General features: G+C 29.5%; 3 protein-coding genes across 3 annotated transcripts; 1 reads left to right on the forward strand and 2 right to left on the reverse strand.

The window, feature by feature from the left end:
* Positions 1-4,055: 4,055 nt before the first annotated feature.
* LOC124835299 (putative 2-oxoglutarate-dependent dioxygenase AOP1.2) lies at positions 4,056-5,992 on the reverse strand. The gene is made up of 3 exons (XM_047310203.2): positions 5,535-5,992; positions 5,073-5,394; positions 4,056-4,361 (listed from the first exon to the last, which is right to left on the reverse strand). The coding sequence occupies exons 1-3, from the start codon at positions 5,915-5,917 to the stop codon at positions 4,119-4,121; spliced, it is 948 nt and encodes a 315-aa protein (XP_047166159.1). The 5' UTR covers positions 5,918-5,992; the 3' UTR covers positions 4,056-4,118.
* A 4,158-nt stretch (positions 5,993-10,150) lies between these two features.
* LOC124835297 (putative 2-oxoglutarate-dependent dioxygenase AOP1) lies at positions 10,151-11,825 on the reverse strand. Its single transcript, XM_047310199.2, has 3 exons — positions 11,372-11,825; positions 10,644-10,971; positions 10,151-10,547 (listed from the first exon to the last, which is right to left on the reverse strand). The coding sequence occupies exons 1-3, from the start codon at positions 11,743-11,745 to the stop codon at positions 10,290-10,292; spliced, it is 960 nt and encodes a 319-aa protein (XP_047166155.1). The 5' UTR covers positions 11,746-11,825; the 3' UTR covers positions 10,151-10,289.
* Positions 11,826-13,811: 1,986 nt separating this feature from the next.
* LOC124835298 (putative 2-oxoglutarate-dependent dioxygenase AOP1) lies at positions 13,812-15,188 on the forward strand. The gene is made up of 3 exons (XM_047310200.2): positions 13,812-14,218; positions 14,387-14,711; positions 14,813-15,188. The coding sequence occupies exons 1-3, from the start codon at positions 13,854-13,856 to the stop codon at positions 15,053-15,055; spliced, it is 933 nt and encodes a 310-aa protein (XP_047166156.1). The 5' UTR covers positions 13,812-13,853; the 3' UTR covers positions 15,056-15,188.
* Positions 15,189-20,957: the final 5,769 nt, after the last annotated feature.

Below are 20,957 nucleotides of genomic sequence, written 5' to 3' on the forward strand. Positions count from 1 at the left end.
TAGTTTTGAAATTTAAAAAAAGTGTGGTGGTGCAGGGAGCAATGTGTGGTGGTGTTGGGAGTAACTCTCAACTTTTAATGTATATCATTACACTTACACAAATAAAACTAGAGAGTTACTCCCTACACCACCCCATATTGTTCCTTGCACCACCACATTTTTTAAAAATTCAAAAACTATTTTTTATATTTTAAAGTATCTTATACCTCCACATTTTTTCTTCAACGGATGTCAACATCTGTTGAAGAAAAAATACTTCAATGGATATGTTACATCCGCTAACGGATGTGACTATATCCGTTCAAGTTTTTTTTTTTAGTTTTTCATTTATTAAATTAATATTTTGTATATAATTAGTTAAATGGATGTGCAATGTGACCACATCCGTTAATGTTTTTTTTTACTTTTTAGTTTATTAATTTATTATATTTAAAATTAATATATAAATATTATTTATTTTTTTTAAATTTATTACATAATTATATATAAATTAATTTTATTTTATTTAATAAAATAATTATTATTAATTTAATTTATATATTATTATTTAATTAATTATTATAATATTTTCATATTATTAATTAAACGGATGTGTCATAGTAGGTTTTTTTTTAAGTTTATTAATTTATTATATTTAAAATTAATATATAAATATTATTTAATTTAATTTTAAATTTATTATATAATTATATATAAATTAATTTTATTTTATTTAATAAAATAATTATTATTAATTTAATTTATATATTATTATTTAATTAATTATTATAATATTTTTTATATAATTAGTTAAATGGATGTGCACATTCGTTACATCCGTTAAGTTTTTTATTTTATTTTTTAAGTTTTTAGTTTACGGATTTGGTGACATCCGTTGATGGATATGAAAGGTGAAACGAATGTTGACATCCGTTGAAGGTGAAACGGATGTTGACATCCGTTTTATTAGAAGGACAAATTAGGTATGGAGTGGTGAAGGAAGCATTTGATGGTGGTGAAGGTAGCGAAACTCATAAAATTAACTACAACTAAATCAATATCAATATTTGTGAAAAAAATAAAAAAACTTGAACTTGAATTTAATGTGTTATGTAACAGTAAACACATCTCAAAACCAAATAAATCAAGAGATTTCGAAAATTAACTTATATGTCAAACATTTACCATAATTTGACCATATTTATGCATGAGATTCATAAGTACCACTTAAAATTCACCACGAAATAATGTTTAGTCTATCATTCAGTGCTTATAGTAAGCAAATTTTTGCTTTTGCTTGTTCTACATACAAATCATTCATTTTATTTCTTATCATTTTTAATATCTATAAATTTAGATGAGAGAAGCTAAAAGAGATTTAAATAAAAACTAAAAAGATAAAAAAATATAAAGAATTTAAGTAGATAGTTTTTCAGTATAAAATATAAAATAAAATTTGTACAAATAAATTTTTTTAATGAGTAAACTAAAACATGGAAACAAATAAGTTTAGGTCAAACTTAATACAAAGATTATGTATTTTATTGTTCATTATTTCTTTATGTCCCAATCAACAGTAGGACCACCACTGGGTGTCTTGGTTCATCTGGATGTAATAATATTTCCTTTTCAATGTACCGAAGATACTATGGAACATCAATATCATTATGATCCTATATTTCATAATTCACTACAGATTGCCTAAATGTACATTTATAAATTTCTATGATTTCGAATGTCCTTTTTCTCATCCTAAATTTCTTATATGATTAGGTTATATCTCGACAAACTTTTCTATAAAACTTTTTATGAAAAAAGTAAATAAAAATGAATATTTATAACTAAAAATTAGTTTATTTATAAGTAAATTTGTTCTCAATAATTAAAAATTAAAAGAGAATATATATATATATATATATATATATGGGGTTTGGTAACACACCTGTTTTTTCGTTGGTACATTTTAATAATGTGTATCGGATTTTAGTAGACAAAAATACCCTTATTTATCATAGATTCTAAGTTTTAAGGTTAAGGGTATTTTAATAATTTTCATTCTTAAAACTAAAAAAAAGAAACCCCAAACCTTTGCTCACCTCCCTCATTCCTCTCAACCCTTTCTCTTTTGTCTCTCTCACTCCAACATTTTCTCTGTCATCCTATGGTAGCCCAACTGAAAAAAATCATAAACATTGACGCTTAAACAATCTTACAAAAAATGATTTTATAATGAGTTTTCATTTTATAATTTTTGTTTTATTTAAGACATCAAAGGAATTGGTTGGCTTGGAAAAAAATGGAATTAGTTGGCTTGGAAAAAAAAATCAAAAACACTCGTTGTTAAACAATTTCTTACAAAAAAATGATTTTATAATGCGTTTTCATTTTATAATTTTTGTCGTATATAATTTTATCTAATTTTGACAAGCATAATGACATCCGAAGGAATTGGTAATTAGCCTGGATGATTTTTTTTAGAGATGATAATTCAACATATGCACATCATGAAATTAAAGATAGTGAAATTGAAGAGATCTTGAATGAACCTTTGCCTGAAAGTGGATATGTCAATGACTCAACTCTTTACAAAGGCAAATTGTTTAACGACAAGTGTTTCTGATTTTTTTTAATTGGGACTACAGTAGCGATGACAAAGAAAAGGTTGGAGTGGGAGAGATGAAAGAAAAAAGGTTGAGAAGAATGAGAGAGGTGAGTAAGAGTTTTGGGGGTTTCTTTTTTTAAAATTATTAAAATACCCTTAACCTTAAAACTTAGAATTCATGATATATAAGAGTATTTTTGTCTATAAAACCCGGTACACATTGCTAAAATATATCAACTGAAAAACGAATTCATGATATATAAGAGTATTTTTGTCTATAAAACCCAGCATACATTGCTAAAATATATCAACTGAACAACGAATTCATGATATATAAGAGTATTTTTGTCTATAAAACCCAGCACACATTGCTAAAATATATCAACTGAAAAACAGGAATACGCATATATATATATATATATATATATATATATATATATATATATATATATATATATATATATATATATATATATATATATATATATATATATATATATATATATATATTTCAGGACCACTTTATAATTTCACACTCATGATCTCAGCAAACCCATTGAATACCTTTGGACATTGGCTTTAATCCACTATAATTAATTATTAAATCTTCCATAAAAAATTTTCATATAAACGTCACCATCAATTCTATTCAGATTAAAACAAATTATTTGAACTTTTTTCTTTTGTAAGACAGAATTATCGTTTATAATTTCTTGGCAGGATTGAATTTAAAAAATTAAATCAAAAGTGCACCTAACACATGTAAAAAAGTAAATTTCAAGTTATATGATTGAGTGGAATTATATTATGCAAACCTCCACCATGCCAATTTGTTCTCCAAGCCACTTTCTTATTACTTAACAAAATGATGATAATATTCTTCTGAAGTTAAATTAAGGATGATATCTCCCGATAATCTTATTTAAAGAAATGATTTTTTTTCGATGTAATAATTGATTTAAAAATAAAGAAGTTTCATTTTTAAGAGAATATTTGGACATAGTAAACCATCATCTGCATTTCAGTCAAAACACAGATGTTATAAGTTTTATATTAAACAAAAATAAGTAAGATAAATAATATGGGATAAACATATTGTGAAACTGGTATTTTGATATATTTTATGAACTTGTTCACGATCGTAAAGTTGAATCTTTCTATACATTGTTTTTTTTTTGAAAAACCATTATTAGTTATTATTTTTCTTGCACAACAATATAATTATTTTTTGTTTGGTTTAATTAGTATTTGTAGTTTTTAATTAACTCAATATTCAAACCTTAAAATTAATTAATTAATTAATTAGAAAACTAAAGAAAAGTATACCATTTCCATGGATACTTTTTCATTCACTAAGTAATTTCACAAACATATTACATAAGGACAAACCCCCTCGTACATATTACATATGTTGAAGTTCTAAAATTTAGATTTTGTTTTAGAAACGCATCACTACAGAAAGTAGTCACCAACATAAACATTTAAAAATTTGATATATTATATCATAAGACTTCACTTTCTACATATCATGTGCAGCTCAAATACCACAATATGCCTTGATCCTAGAAGAAGCTTTGACAGCCTCTTCTGTGAGGAAGAAACGAAGATATCCATAATGGTCAAATGGTTTATAACGAAGAGGGTGTTCTTCATCCACTAATTTTTCCTCAGGTTCCATCACCTTTCCTGCATATGAAAGCAGCCCCAAACTGAATCTCTCTACCTTTGAATTCATGAATACTCTGTGTACACAACCACGTATTCTGTCATTGCTCCATACCTGCAAAATCAGAGTTTTCATGGATTAACAATTATTCAATGATATCTATGATGCCGGAGAATTCACTGGAAAACATAAAGTTAACGAGAGATGAGTCCCACCATTTGAGAGATTAATCATACTTTTTGACGAAAAACTTTATGATAATAAATTTATGAGTTTTCATTTTTGTATGTTCAACTTTTTCATTTCTACTCAACGTTTATAGTGAGTCTTTTTTTCATTGGTTACACTTTTCTTCGAGTGGAAACATTTACAATTACGAGTGTCACTTTTCATACAGAAACACATTTATTTAGAATCTTTGACACGATGATTTTTTATAGACGGACCATATTTTAATTATCTGAAATAGTTACTAAGATCAACCAATTCTGATATCACTGATGAATCTTTTAAAAGGATAATTAACCGAACTGACATAACACAAATGAGACTTAAACTCCTATTCGATATAAAACTTAGACTCATATCTAAATTTTTCATAATCCATTTACAACAAGAACAACCTTATACCACTTTGTAAAGTTGACATTGTAAAGATTTTCGTAAGTAATGTTTATCCTAACATATATTTATTTGTGATTTGTTTTTTAAAAAATGTAATGTTTGGTTAGCAACGAGAAATTACTAATCCTTGAGTCAATCATTGCATATTGTTAGTACAAGTTTTCATATTATTAATGAAAGATAAAAAGAAAAGTACATTACCATAAATGCATCACCAGCCAAGACAGCAAAGATGGAGGGAGAGGCATCAACCTGGAACCACTCTCCATTCTTCAACTGAACTTCTAAGCCATTTAACCTCTGATTCAATATTGTAAGGAAGCCAGAATCTGTATGAGCACGCACTCCCAAGTTGGTCTCACCTGTCTTAGGTGTTCTGTATTTGTAGCATCTCAGAACATAATCCGTTGATTCAACCAAACGCTCACATTTCTCATTCTCCAATCCATAGCTCCCAAACACCATTCTCTTAACAGTATAATCCAGTTCTGCAACTTTCTTTGCATAGCTATTCACACTTTCACTAAATAAAACAAAAGGAAAATGTTTGATAAAAGTAAATTTTAAGGAAAAATCATGTACAAGTTCATTTATGTTACAATAACTCTTAACATAGATTCGGTTGACGTCAAAAAAATTGAAAAAGATTAATTAGTTAATTACCTGAATTGTTGGTTCCCTTGTGGCCACATAACGGTTGCATACTTGTGACAATTTTTAGCATTCAATGGGTTATCGATGGCCATGGATTCATACAAAGGAATATCAGGGCGTTGTCCAGCGTAGCTATAGATAGGTTTATCAGTTGTCTGCTGCACTTTTGTCTCTAATGGAAGGTCAAAGAGTTCTTTCATTGCAGAGAAGACAGAGTCAGTAAGCATTTGATCAACCTTATTGTAGTGTGCAAGGAATCCACCGTGATCCTCTAAGGCACTCCTCACAGCATCAGAAGTGGAAACCCATGTTTGAGTACCAGGTTTCATCTTTTCATCACTCAAATCAATAATAGGTAGACATTTTCTCTTCTCTGTTTCTGATCCCATCATAATCCTTCTCAACGTTTCTACTCTTACTCTTTTACCAAATTTACTTGCATTTTGGAACTAAAAACATCTCTCTATTTATATTTGATTTCAATTATCTTAGATGCAACTTTTGGAATACAACAACCAATAATCCTTCACTTTTAGATAAATTTCTTTATTGATTGAAACTTACCCATATATTCATAAAATTTATTTAATCTTGTTGAATCTCAAGTGGGCTATGGCAAGATTATATATTGTAATATCACGTTAGAAGGTGAGTTTCAATCTGATTTGTTCTTATATATAAAATTATATATTGTAAAATAAGTTTATATTTAATCAATAAAACTTTTTAAAAAATAAATAATGACCTTGCCATGTTATATGATTGCATCAGTGAAATCAACCACAAAGTAAAAAGGTGAAGACGTCGATATACGATTAGGTTATATATGGACAAACTTTTGTACAACAGTTTTTATGAAAAAAATAAAAATGAATATTTATAAGTAAAAAATATTTTATTTATAATTAAAAACTTTTCTTATTCATAAGTAAAGTTTAATTTTAAATAAATATTTCGTTTTTTTAATATTTTAAAATACTCTAAAAAAATTGTCAAATCATGCTCTTACATTAATATATAAATACTTGTTGATCAATTGATAGAAACTAAAACAACTTAGCCCCCTGAAAGTTGTGCATGTATATCTTCTTATGTATTCTATTCATAGATAAGTTAATATTGAATGTTAGTTAAGTATAACAATGGTTATTGATCTAAGAATTGATATATATTTTGTTTCATTTTGAAAAAAGAAAACAAATGTTGAAAAATAATTTACAAGAATTTGTTTCATTTTCTGGTCCCAATTTTAGGTGATTATTATCTTCATTTATATAGAGTTGGTCCCCTACTTCCAGAAAGCTTATAAGGACCACTCTCGTCTCTTTCATATTTTCTTAAAATTATTTGTTTCAATTCACATCAAATCTATCATTTTTAATGAAAAAAAAAACAAATTTGCTTCGGTATTATATATAATGCAACAGTAATATCCTAATAAAAATGCTTCAAGTATACGCCGGAACACATTATATAAGTCGGAAGAAAATAACGTGTAATAATCCAAACACAATATTCAAATGAAAAACAGGACAATAGAGATGGTTTTTCAAATAAATATATTGGACATATCTACCATTATACTGCTATGTATAATTATCCATGAATTGTTAGAAAAACAATTAGGTCCCCCACAATTTGGCAGCTTTTATCTTTTTTGTTTTGTATTATAAAATGTTCATAGATATATTAATTAATTAATTAATTAATAGTTAAGTACTGCTATAATTAGTGGTCCATCAATTGATATATTTTGTTTTATTATGTCAGCCATATGTTAAAATATAATGAATTCACACTTTGTTTTATTTTGTGGTCCCAATTATGTTATTATCTTCATTTGTACAGTTTCTCACCAACTCTACCATATATCTAACGACATCTTTATCTATATATATATGTTTCACACAAAATATATTATTTTCATTGGACCACAATGTTGCTGTGAAAACTACTAAGATAAAATACTTAATCAAGGATCTACTATAGGACTTCTGGGCTGCATTAAACAAATAAAAAATATAAAATAAACACATATTTTATGTGTTCAATAAGTTGAAAATTTTAAATTTTTTATAATAATAAAATGTTAATATATAAAATAAGAAATCAAGCTCAATAAAATGTGACTTTACGATTTATTTTTTTAAAATACTATAGTACAATTATTAATATTTAAAATGAAGTTTTAACAATACAAATCCATAGATAAAAATTAAGAGAACTTCACAAGAAATTATTCATTGCAAATAAAAAGTTTATACCTATTCATTAAGCTTTTGATTCATTGGACGAAGGTAGTTCACATTTCTGATATGAACATAAATATAGTCTAATCTATCTACATATAGTCTTAGTCCTCATCACATATTGGTCAAGTTCGTATAAGTTTTATAATTATGTGTGAGTCCTAAAATTTTATGAAGATCATAAAACAAGTTAGTCAAGAAATAGGTAATGGACTGAAACACTTTAGTTCGTCTTACTTAGAGATGAGTTAGTGTCTCAATGGGTCAAACTCACAAAAAATTAAAAGAAAAGTTAAACTGATTAATTTTGTAAAATTATTTAAATAGAAAAAATTAGTTAAAAAGATAAAATTTCGTGACACATTTACTTTAATTTTTAAAATAACAGTTTTTTGGTTATTTATTTTCATTTCAAAATAGCTTTTTAGCTTTTTACAATAAGATATATTTTCTAACGACAACCCTATATATGAATAAGAATAATTAATATAGTACAACTTTATATTGAAAGAAAAAAGAATAGTAGTCGAAAATTAAGATTATTTTTAATGATTTTGTATTAATTGAAAAATTATTAATTACTGTGTCATAATATTAGAAGATAATTATTTTAGGATAAACAAAGTAACAATCAAATAATAATATTTCTAATCCCGCGTCACATTTTAGTTTGAATAAAGAACACAAAAAAAAATAATGTCTTGCCATTATCGTTGGACGTCTTTAGAAAAAGCTAACGTGAACAATACCAAATGAGATAAAACAAAAATGGGACGTCCAATATCTCTTTATTAAGTCATATAAAATTGATCTATTGAATAATATATTAGTGATAAAAGTCAATTAATTACGTTTTATCTCTTAACAATCATATAATTGATTATTCATAAATAATAATAAATACTTCATTTCTGATTATTGATTCTAATAAGATTATTTTATAAGGCTACAGTGGCAGTATTGGTTAAAATAAAAGAAAAAGTTTCATATTATTCTTTACTCTTTATTTGACTTATCCTCGTATGCCAAAAAAAAAAATTGTATTCCTAAGGAGTCAAGCCCAATGATACTTATACTTGTTTATGTAAGGTAAAGTAATTTTCATTTTACTCGTTCTGAAAGTCTTATGTCTCTTGCTCTAATTAGTTTTCAAGTTTCATATCTTGTGGATCATCAACACAGTTGAGAGGGTACTTGAATAAGATTCGAGTAAATGAGTATTAAATATTGTTATACATGTGTGTAAATAATCATACCTCAAACCTTTATTTATAGTAGTTGTTATGAATTTTTATCTTTTTTGTTGGCCTAATCATAGTTCAATTATACCTTAATCAACATTAGTTAGTTGATTCATGGTTATCGTTGGCTAAGGATTAATCTGATCTTTATTCTACAACTGGTCGGTCTCTTGCCAATCAATTTGGACTATTGATCTTAGGGTGTACTGGTTGGTTCACCAGTCAGTCTAAATGATTGACCAAGGGTGTACTGGTTAGTCTCGCCAGTCAGTCTAGATGATCGGCCTAAGAGTGTACTCGTCGATCTCGCTAGTGGTTTGGGTGATTAGTCCAAAGGTTTACTAGTCGCTCGTAGTCGGTCTAACTTTATTGACCAAAAGGGTATGTACCATACAATGTAGAAAAATATTTTCCAAGAAAGAGTATGATCTTTTTTGAATTTGAATCCTCAAGAAAATAAATTAGAGAATAATTCGGAATAAAACAGATATGGTAACACCACAATCTAGCAGATTGATAAGTTAAGTGAAGATTCGCCACAACAATATTAATCTTTGATAAGAATCAGAGTTCTAATATAAAAAAATCATCTCTAAAAAAATGCAAATGCATACATTATAACTCAGAAGTGTTTAATAATATAACTGGTATATATGTTCTTCGTAACTTGTCCTATTGTTATGTATATGCAAAATATATTATATTTTAACATGTAATTTTAAGAATTTTAAGATTGTCTAGTTGATCATAACCGAACTCTCTCGTATTAAGTTTAAGACAAAATAATTTAGGTAAAAGATCGAAACAGAATGTTTCAGTCTGAAATTTGAGATAGATTATTGTGTTCAATAATATATTTTAGAAGGTAATATTTTTTTTAGTTTAAAAAGAATAAATGAATTAACTTGTGGAAGAGATTTTTTGTGGATATTTTTGATTTTATGAAATTTTTTAATGAAGGCTTTTCATCATGTAAAGTATTTTTTGCCTGAAATTATGTCTACGAGTACCAAGCCTTCCAAATAGACATATTTAACTGTGTTAACGATTAGACATCATAAAACCCAATTTTTAACCATAAACAATTATCAGGGCGTTCAATTCATACAGGTGCCGCAATTCATCAAACAGGAAGAAGAAGAAAAGATTATTGTATCATATATCATAGTGGTTTCACAAATTATCAACAAAAAAGTAACACACATAAAGGCAGCAATGCATGCAATCCAACTTATTCATACACAAAAGCAAGAACACTTCCATCTTCGTTCATATTACAGGGATGAGATTCCACAGTAGGCTTCAATTCGAGAATAAGGGTCTTTGATTTTCTCTTTCTCATAGAAACGAAGGTATTCATAATGGTCGAATATTGATTTATAACGCAAGGGATGCTGCTCATTCACTACTTCATCCGGTATCTGCATAATCTTATCACCACTGAAAGAAAACAGTCCCATAGAATATCTCGTTTTCGTTGCATTCATGGTAACTCTGTGTTCACATGGACGTATTCTACCATTACTCCACACCTACGCCATTAATATATAATGCACCAGAGTTAAATAATTATGTAAAACAAACAAGCTTTACAAAATTGGGGTTTATGTATATGTGCGTGTACTCACATTGAATGCGTCACCTGCCATAACCACAAACAAGGAGGAAGAAGCATCAACCCCAATCCATTCTCCATCCTTCAGTTTGATTTCCAAGCCATTCAAATTATTCAGCTGATGAACTATCGATACGATGGTTAAGTCTGTGTGAGAATGCATTCCCAAATCCTTTTCATCCGTCTCAGGTGTTTTATATTTCATGCACCGAAGCAGATAATCGCTTGATTCTATCATGCGGTTGCATCCTTCCATGTTCACACCGTAGCTCTCGAACACCATTCTCTTTGCTATACGGTCTAAGTTTCCCAGCAACTTAGCATACTCGTTGATGCTTTCACTGTATATTTGGACAAATCAAACTTCTACCATGACCAATTTTGCACACAATAATCATATCATAAACAAAGTTAACGTGGTTGGAAATATCGTATTCTCTCTTCTATTTGTTGTTTTTTCGCCAAGATCCTACTCTTATCAAGAGGCAAGCACGAAAAGCAAAGAACAGCTATTTAGCTTGAAAAAGTTCAGAGCGATTTGTTTGTGGTTCATTGGTAAAGTAATTTCCTTTTGTAGTTTTTTGCTTCAAACACAGGAAAAAATGCAAATGGGGTTACCCTTTGAATCAAGTGCTATTTTCAGTAGGAAAAACACATCATGAATGAACCACACAGAGAATAGTGATTTAGATATCCCTTGTTTTAGATTAAATATGAGTGGAAAGGAAAAAGGGTACCTACCAGAAACGATGATTCCCCTGCAACCCCATTATGTGGGCGAATTTTTGGCAGCCTTGTAAGGTGAGAGGGTCATCGATGCCCAAAGATTCATACAAGGGAAGCCATGAGACTTGTCCTAAGTAGCCATGGAAAGGTTTGTCACTGGTTTTTTGTGCTTTTGTTTCCACTGGGAGACTAAACAACTCTTCCATTGCAGATACCACAGAATCAGAAAGCTCCTTGCCAATTCTATCATATCGTGCAACAAAACAACCGTTGTGTTCGAGTGCTTCCCTCACATGAGTGCAGGCTGAGAACCATGCATCGGTGCCAGGCTTCATGGTTGCATCAGTGAAGTCCACCACATGCAGTTCAGACTGTGTTTGGGATCCCATCGTGTGCAACGCTCTCTACAGAACAATATCACTGCTCTTGCTCAAAACAATTTTTGTGCTTGGAATACCATCACTCTTCCAACTAACTAGTTTAAATTCACCATATGCCGATAGCATAAAGAAATTGTGTAGTGTTTTTAATCAATCACATATTTTCATCAATAATAAAATAATTATTTTTTATAACAACTATATATTTTAATTCATTCATACAAATATTGATTTAAGAGAAATTAATGTAAAGCTTAAAATATTGATAACTTTTTAAATATCAAATGTATTTATTATATTTGTTCATCATTGAACGAATAAATACTGCATTAATTATGGAAGAACTTATGTGTTATTTTTTACTCCGATAAATCATTTAATTGAAAAAAAAAACAATAAAATTCTATATACGAAGTAAATACTGTATTACTTTCCTCTGAACTTTCTATAAAGATTAACGGATAAAGAAAGTCACTAAAATGAGGTACAAGGAAAATATATATAGTTTCAATTTTTTCATATGATTCGACTTTGTTTGTTAACTCATTGATTCATTTTGTGCTAGTCTATTATGTACATTTGTTTTTGGCTTTACTTTTGAATTGGATTGATCTATTTCCATTTTTTGTCTAGACAAGACCGTCTCGTCGACCTAAATGGTTTGTTTTGATCTTTTGGTTTCAGATGACTCATCTTTATCTTTGGCTCGAGTCAACTCATCTTTATGTTTGAATCGAATTGGTCTATTCTGAACATCAACCTAGGCCACCCTGTTTTGACGGTAAGCCTGGTAATTCTGTCACAATCTCAACTTCAAACAATCTATCTTGAACTTTGGTCTAGACGACCTGTCTTTACCTTCAACACAGCTTACCTGAACCTTGGGTCAGGTTGTCCCATCTTGATAGTTAGCATGATCAGCTTTTCTTAATCTGTCTTCACATTTATTCAAAGCCCATCTTGACTTTTACCTAGGCTAGTCTATCTTTATCATCTATTAGGACTAACTTGATTTGATCTTCGTTATTGGTTGATGTGTCTAAAACTTTAGTTTAGGTTGACTTATTTTAACCTTCAACATTAGAAGATCGGTCTAACCCATTCCAACCTTCGACTCTAACTTCATGTCTTTGCTTTTGAACTGGATCAATTCGTCTTTACATTTTATCTCAACCAACTTGTTTGTACTTTTAACTCAAACTACTCTATTATTATTATTATTATTATTATTATTATTATTATTATTATTATTATTATTATTATTATTATTATTATATATATATATATATATATATATATATTATTTATTTATTTATTTTACAGGACCACCGTATAATTTCCCAATCATATGATCTCAGCAAATCCATTCATACCTTTGGACATTGGCTTTAATCCACGATAATTAATTATTAAACTCTTCCACAAATTTTCGTATAAAACGTCACCATTTATTCTATTCAGATTAAAAAAAATTCTTTGACTTTTTCTTGCAAGAGAAATTGTCCTTTACATAAGTTCTTGACAAGATTAAATTTAAAAAATAAATCAAATAATGCACCTAAAACATGTAAAAAAGTAAATTTCAAGATAAATGATTGAGTGGAATTACACTATGCAAGGCAACTGCCGTTGCATTTTGTTTTCAAGTCAGTTTCGTATTCCGTAACAAAATGATAACATTTTTAAAGATGATCTTGTTTAAAAAAATTGAATTGGTGTACGAAGATCTTGGTTAAGGAATTTTTTTTTATCCGATAATCTTGATTTAAAAGTAAAAGGTTTCATTCTTAAGAAAATATTTTTTGATCTATTAAATTGTCATCTATTTCTGTCTAAATATTGATACAATTATAAGTAACGTGGTTGGTTGAAATTACACCACTTTTAATTTAAGAAAATAAATTTATAGATTTAAAGTATTCAATTTTTTAATTTCTAGACTTAAACTCCTCTAAATTCTGAACAATAAACAATTATTTTTAATGTCACAATGGAAGATTGCATTTATGCATGAATTATTCAAATAACATGAGAAACTTCAAACTATTCAGTTGATGCAAATAAGTATCTCCTTCCAAATCAATTAACACATTAAGAGGATTCAGGTGAAAAAAAAAATGGGATCTGAGAGCGAAGTGAAGCTTCCAATTATTGACTTCTCAACTGAGAACTTGGAATCCAATGTTGAAGAGTGGGAGTCAGTGAGATCCAAAGTTCACAAAGCACTCGTAGAGTATGGTTGCTTTGAGGCTGTGTTTGATAAAGTCCCTTTGCATTTTCGAAAAGCCATATTTCTTGAAGTGGATGAGCTATTCAATCTTCCTTTAGAAACCAAGAAAAGAGCCGTCTCAAGTAAACCATATCGTGGTTATGTTGGTCCTATTCATCTCTATGAGAGCATCGGAATTGACGATGCTGATGTTCATGACAAAGTCGAAACTTTTATCAACATCTTATGGCCACAAGGAAAACCAAGTTTTAGGTACACATAACAAACTACTCTTTATTCACACTTGTGATTTACCATTCATGTTTGAGCATAAGAAAAGTTACAAAATAGCATACCCTTTTGCTAGTGAAACAGCAACTTTTAATTACATCATAAAATAGCATACCCTTTTGACCCCTTTTGTTGTTGATGACATGACAGCAAAAATCTGCAACTCTTGTCTGAGAAAGTGGCAAGGTTGGATCAGATGATAAGGAAGATGTGTTTGGAGAGTTTAGGTGTTGAAAAGTATTTGGATGAGCACATGAACTCCACATATTACCTTGCACGGCTTATCAAGTACAAAGCCCCTCAAACTGATGAATCAGAAGTTGCCATATCAGAGCACACTGATAAGAACATATTGACCATATTATGTCAGAATCAAATTGATGGCTTGGAGATACAGACCAAAAGTGGAGAGTGGATCAAATTCAAGCCCTCAACGTCAAACAGTTTCGTTGTTGTCACTGGGGACACATTTTATGTAATTTCTATGTACACTTCCACTTTCTCTACTACAAAAAGAAAATGTGACACATCAAATATTTGATGAATAATGCAGGATCTGAATGAAATATGTTGCAGGCATGGACTAATGGGAGGGTGCATACACCGATTCACAGAGTGATGATGACTGGAAATGAAAGAAGATTGACCATTGGATTGTTCACAGTTCCAAAACCAGGGTCCATAATAAAGGCCCCAGATGAGCTTGTGACAGAAGAGCACCCTTTGCTTTTCAAGCCCTTTGTCCAGAGTGAGTTCATGAAGTTTCTTCACTCTTCTGAGAATACAAAAAATGCTCTCAAGGTTTATTGTGGAGTTTGAGGTTTGATCCATGGTAGCAACTGCTCCTTCTGTGCAATCTCTTTATTTTCATGAAAGTTTGTAAAATCTGCATAAGTTTTGCTGTGTGCTGTGTATGAACCTCTTTTCTGCAATATGGTGTGTGTAACTTTATCTGAATAAAAGAACAAAATAAATCTTTAAAAGATAAATTGTTTCTAACAATATGTCTAGAGACCAAACGTATATTTTAGTTAAAGAAAAACAAAACAAAATGCATTTTTGCTGCCTCTCGATTGACCCATATTAATATTAAAATTGACTTTTAAAAAATCAATGTGTATTTTATACTTAATTTTTAATCAATTTATGAATTTTATCTTCATATTTATTTTAATACTTTTGAATTAACTATATTAACATTTTAATTTTGATGGTAGCTAATTAGACATCTGCATATCTAATTAGGATGAGTACATGTCAATATTGTAAGTCAAGACCAAAGTTTTTAGCGTAAGTTTATATTATAAATAAATAAAAAGTCATATGTGTAACAACTTTAAATACATAATATTAAAGTTAATAATGATATTATACCTATTAGATGAAATTCTTAAAAAATTATAGTAATAGCATATATTATTTATTCATGTTAATAAAAAAATGTTTATGCATCCCGAGAGGTATACAAACAAAAAAGTAGCATCATTTTGCATTTCATATTAACAACTATTACATAAATAGTACAATTATGAAGGCAGATATATAATTTAGTTTGGGATCACGGGTTGATGAAGGATATTACATCATTGACAAACTTCACTGTAACAACGTCTGGAACAATAAATAAATGACATTTTCAAAATTAATATATGTATAACTTAATTTCTAAAATTTTGATAGCATGATAAACAATAAATAGGTTGAATCATATTGTGCGATTATAATGTTATACCTATGTGAAATCTAGTATATATTTCTTTTAATTTTTATTATATCATCTTAAATCATATAAAAATTTTCATCTGTTAAAAAAACCATTAATTCTCAATTGATAAGTAAAAGCTTCATTATCAATATATAAAAAATGGTTAGAAAAGGAAAACTCATTCTTTAATTGGATGGCAACAGGTCGGGTCGGACACGAATAGTGTCTACCCGCAACCCGATCTGACAAAAAAAAATTCACCTACTATCCGCATGAATATTCGTTTAAAAAATATCCACGGATATTTAAAACCCGCGGATATCCATGGATACCCGCGGATACCCACAAATATTTAAAAAAATATATTTTTATAAAATATTATAATAAAACTTAAATAAAATTACAAAAAATATATAAAATATAATATATATTAAATTACATATAAATTAAATTTTAATTTTAATTATATTTAATCTTATAAAATATAAATTAATGTTAATTTTAATTAAATTTAACTTAATAAAATATAAATTAAATTTTTTATTTTATTTTTTGCAGGTAGTGAATATCCGCGGGTACAAATAGTATAATACCCGCATCCGACCTGTTTATAAGCAGATATTAAAAAACATACTACCTGCAATCCACAGATAATAAATATTTGTGGATACCAACTATCCGTCATGAATTTTATCCGTGAATATTCACGGGCGCAAATTTTTTTGCCTCTTTAATAATATAAGTTGTACAGAGTAATAATCCATACAAATTTTCTATTCTCAGCATTCTTTTTAATTCACGGAACTGGGTTTGAAACCTCAAAAGTCCATATCCGACCCAAAAAGAAGACCTTGGCACCTCTAAGATTCAAAGGCGTAACTCACATCAAACGGTCCCGCTATTCCAACACCCCTATTTTTAAGTGCGTCTCAACATTTTTTTAGAAAATTTAAACTTCCTAAACTACCCTGATCCCTTAACGCATTGATTTCTCTCTCCAAGTAGTCTTAATTAGGGTGGACAAAATTAATTAAAGTGCATTGAAATTAATTGCACTATATTAAACTAAAAAAATTGAACTATTTATAATAAAAACTGAACTACATTATTTTATAGTTCAATTTTAGAAAATTAAACATCTAAAGTTATATGGCTCAGTTAACTATTCAATAACTTAAAACTAATTTATTTTATACTTTTTACTTGTTTGAGATTTTATAAAGTTGTAGTTGAGTTTGATATTATTGATTAGACCAAACTTTGGTTGGAATCGACTCGATCAAATTTTGTCGATTTTCGATCGAAATTGAATTTCTGAATTCAATCGATTTTTTACAAGGGTCGACCTAGTCGAATTTCGGTTAGAAATAATATGATCGAGTTTCGATTGTGTCTGACTTGGCCGAATTCAGACAATTTTTGGCTGGTACGCGATAGTTTAGTATAGTTCAGTGTAGTGTAGTTTGATAGGATAAAATATAGTTCAATTAAATTCGGTTGAACTAATTTTCAGTTCAATTCAGTTCAGACAAATTAGTTTTTGATTCCATGAAGTTTTTAATATTATAGTACAATACGCTTCATTTTGTCCACCTTTAAATCTTGTTAGAATAAACTACGAGATTCTTTGGATATATTCCAGCTTTTACTTTTATAATAAATTTCCTAGAACTCAACACAAGAGCAACTTCTATGGCTAAAGATATTGTATTGAAATTATCACTATTGTCTAAAACTACGACAATATCATAACTCAAACCTGCCAAGTTTTTTTTCATTTTGTAGCACACGCTTTGGTAGATTACTTGGATGTGTAATGAAGAGTAAGCAAACAAAGATTAAGAATGATTCCATCATGGTTACACTACTTAGAAACTAATTGTATGAAAAAGAATGTTGTTAGTGTCCCCACTCTTTGGTCAGAGTCGACTCGACCGAATTTTGTCGATTTTCGACTAGAGTTGACTTTTCGAATTCGGTCAATTTTTGTCAAGGGCCAACTCAATAGAATTTCGATTAGGACTAACTTGACCAAGTGTTGACTGTACACGACTTGGTCGAATTTGGAAAATTTTTAGCTAGTGCATAGTAGAACAATACAGTTTTGTGTAGTTCAGTTCAACGTAGTTTGATAGAATAAAAAATAGTTCAATTCAATTTGTCTGAACTAATTTTCAGTTCAGTTCAATTCAGATAAACTAGTTTTTCAAGAGTGCAATTCAATGCATTTCATTCCCCCCCCCCCCCCCCCCCTCCCAAGTCTTTTTAGAAAGAACTATTAGATTCTTTTGATATATTCCAGCTTTTACTTTATAAAAAATCTCTTGGGACTCAATACTGGAGCAGCTTCTATGGCTTTAGATATTGTAGTAAAATTACCACTACCATCTGAAACTACGACCATATCTTAGCTCAAACCCGCCAAGTCTTGATCGTCCTGCAGCGAAAACTTTGGCATATTTCTTGCATGTGTAATGAAGAGTAAGGAAACAAATATTAAGAATGAGTTCATCATGGTTACACTACTTCAAAACTAATTGTATGAACAAAGAAAGTTATTTGTGATACGTTATTTTCGAACAGAGCTAACTTTTCGAATTCGACCGATTTTTAGCAAGGGTTGATTCAATAGAATTTCGGTTGGGACTAACTTGACTGAATGTTGACTGAGTGTTGATTGTACACGACTTGGCCGAATTCTGACAATTTTTGGCTGGTTAATAGTAGAACAATGCAGTTTTGTGCAATTCAGTGCAGTGTAGTTTGATCGAATAAAAAATAGTGTAATTCAATATGTCTGAACTAATTTTCACTTCAGTTCTGATAAACTAGTTTTTTATTCAATAAAGTTTTTAATAGTGTAGTTCAGTGCATTTCATTCCCCCCTAAGTCTTGTTAGAAAGAGCTGCCAAATTCTTTTTATATATTCCAGGGTTTACTTTTATAATAAATCTCCTGGGACTCAATACAAGAGCAGCTTCTATGGCTTTAGATATTGTAATGAAATTACCACTACCGTATGAAACTACAACCATATCATAGCTCAGACTCGCCAAGTCTTGTTCGTCCTACAATATAAAGTTTTTCATATTTCTTGCATGTGTAATGAAGAGTAAGGAAACAAAGATTAAGAATGAGTTCATCATAGTTACACTATTTCGAAACTAATTGTATCAACAAATAAAGTTATTTGTGATACGTTATTTTCGACCGAAGCTAACTTTCTGAATTCGACCGATTTTCGGCAAGGGCCGACTCAATAGAATTTCGGTTGGGACTAATTTGACTAAGTGTTGATTGTACCCGACTTGGCCGAATTCAGAATATTTTTGGCTGGTACGTAGCTTATTAGTGCAGTTTTGTGCAGTTCAATGCAATATAGTTTGATAAAATAAAAAATAGTTCAATTCAATTCGTGTGAACTAATTTTGAGTTCAGTTCACATAAACCTGTTAAAAATAACTACCAGATTCTTTTAATATATTCTATCTTTAACTTTTATAATAAATCTCTTGGGACTCAATACAAGAGCAATTTCTATGGCTTCAGATATTGTAGTGAAATTACCACTACTGTCTAAAACTACGACCATATCATAGCTCAAAATCGCCAAGTCTTTTTTCGTCCTACAACAAACACTTTGGCATATTTCTTGCATATGTAATGAAGAGTAAGGAAACAAAGATTAGGAATGAGTTCATCATGGTTACACTATTTGAAAACTTATTGTATGAACAAAGAAAGTTACTTGTGATATTTACATGTTTTTTTCACAATTTTTACACTTTTCTTTCTCCTTTTCCTTGTTCTTCCAGAAGTTTTGTTTATCTTTTTATTTGAAAATATGATCTGAAGTAACATAATGGAGTCAAACAAAATCTTTCCACACATTGTGCAAGAGTTGCAAATAGGAAAATACAAAATCAATTTGATGAATTAAATGTGAAAAAAGTAAAAAAAAAAATTCGCCAAAACTTTTGAGAAGAAAGAGAATAGAAAGAATAGTAATGTGCACCAGCAAAATCAATTTAGAAGGTCTCATGTGTGCATTATTCTTTTTTTGGAACCAAATATTTAACATTGACCACGTATCAACACCTTTATACATACATACACACAACGTATATCTGTCTCGAAGTAAAAGGTTCAGCCTCAGCACCATCTGTGATCACCTTAAATCCCTCCCATGTGACTTTTTTGGAGGTTTTAGCTTCAGGTCCAACATTATTATACTCTCGAATAGGGTGTTAAGAGCAGAACAAGTACTCTTCCACTCAAGTCAGCCAATTGGGTGAATTATATCAATCATAGAACTTTCCTTGATAATAGTCCTGGAATAAGTCTTTCACGACCTCCCTAGATATGGTTGGAAATTTGGTTTCACGGCGTCAAACTCGGAAGTGGACCAATCCTACAGTTTTGGATTACAATGCCACCTGAGCCATTCTTAACTTGTCTTCCTTGTGCAGTTATAACGTTCTTCTAGCCCAAGAAAGGAATTCTCACTTGGATGTCACAGTCTTGTAGCACACTTGTGTCATGTCCCCAAAGATAAAATCTATTGTGCCTTCAATAAGACACTTCACAAAAAATGATAACCTTGCATAACATATACAGTTTCTTAATATCCAAGCATCTCATAGTTATAAAATTATGTTTGATTCCCTATTACTCCTAGGGTGACAGCTTGTTGTTTTGAAGGTTCTTCTGTGTTCTGGAAAGTAATGTTACTCGCTAAGAAATATGTAGTTTAGACAACTGTACCATCAAAACAAAGTTAATTTAAAATTTGTTTAATTTCTTTCTAGAAACATATTTAACCATGCAAAATCACAAATAATTAAATTAAAACAAGAGATAAGTCATAGCTATTAAGTAAACGTGGATGAATTCACCTACGGTAGTAGTTTCCAAGAAATGAAGACTATAATGCGCGATCTTAGCTGCAATAATGGCAGTGATGCCTCTTTCATCCCCAACCAAAAAGAGGTAAGTCTTGTTAGGGGTGGGAAAAAT

Source organism: Vigna umbellata, chromosome 5 (genome assembly GCF_029865625.1).
Source record: "Vigna umbellata cultivar VRB3 chromosome 5, Vumbellata_1.0, whole genome shotgun sequence".
In the NCBI taxonomy this organism is placed as follows: domain Eukaryota; kingdom Viridiplantae; phylum Streptophyta; class Magnoliopsida; order Fabales; family Fabaceae; genus Vigna; species Vigna umbellata.

Excerpts from the sequence above, each read along its gene's own strand:
- LOC124835299 (XM_047310203.2), bottom strand. The coding sequence starts at position 5,917 with ATGATGGGATCAGAAACAGAGAAGAGAAAATGTCTACCTATTATTGAT. Across the intron at positions 5,395-5,534 it reads CAAGGGAACCAACAATTCAG|TGAAAGTGTGAATAGCTATG; the intron begins GTAATTAACTAA and ends TGTTTTATTTAG. Across the intron at positions 4,362-5,072 it reads TGGCTGGTGATGCATTTATG|GTATGGAGCAATGACAGAAT; the intron begins GTAATGTACTTT and ends CTGATTTTGCAG.
- LOC124835297 (XM_047310199.2), bottom strand. The coding sequence starts at position 11,745 with ATGGGATCCCAAACACAGTCTGAACTGCATGTGGTGGACTTCACTGAT. Across the intron at positions 10,972-11,371 it reads CAGGGGAATCATCGTTTCTG|TGAAAGCATCAACGAGTATG; the intron begins GTAGGTACCCTT and ends CCAAATATACAG. Across the intron at positions 10,548-10,643 it reads TGGCAGGTGACGCATTCAAT|GTGTGGAGTAATGGTAGAAT; the intron begins GTGAGTACACGC and ends TTAATGGCGTAG.
- LOC124835298 (XM_047310200.2), top strand. The coding sequence starts at position 13,854 with ATGGGATCTGAGAGCGAAGTGAAGCTTCCAATTATTGACTTCTCAACT. Across the intron at positions 14,219-14,386 it reads CAAGGAAAACCAAGTTTTAG|CAAAAATCTGCAACTCTTGT; the intron begins GTACACATAACA and ends ATGACATGACAG. Across the intron at positions 14,712-14,812 it reads TCACTGGGGACACATTTTAT|GCATGGACTAATGGGAGGGT; the intron begins GTAATTTCTATG and ends AATATGTTGCAG.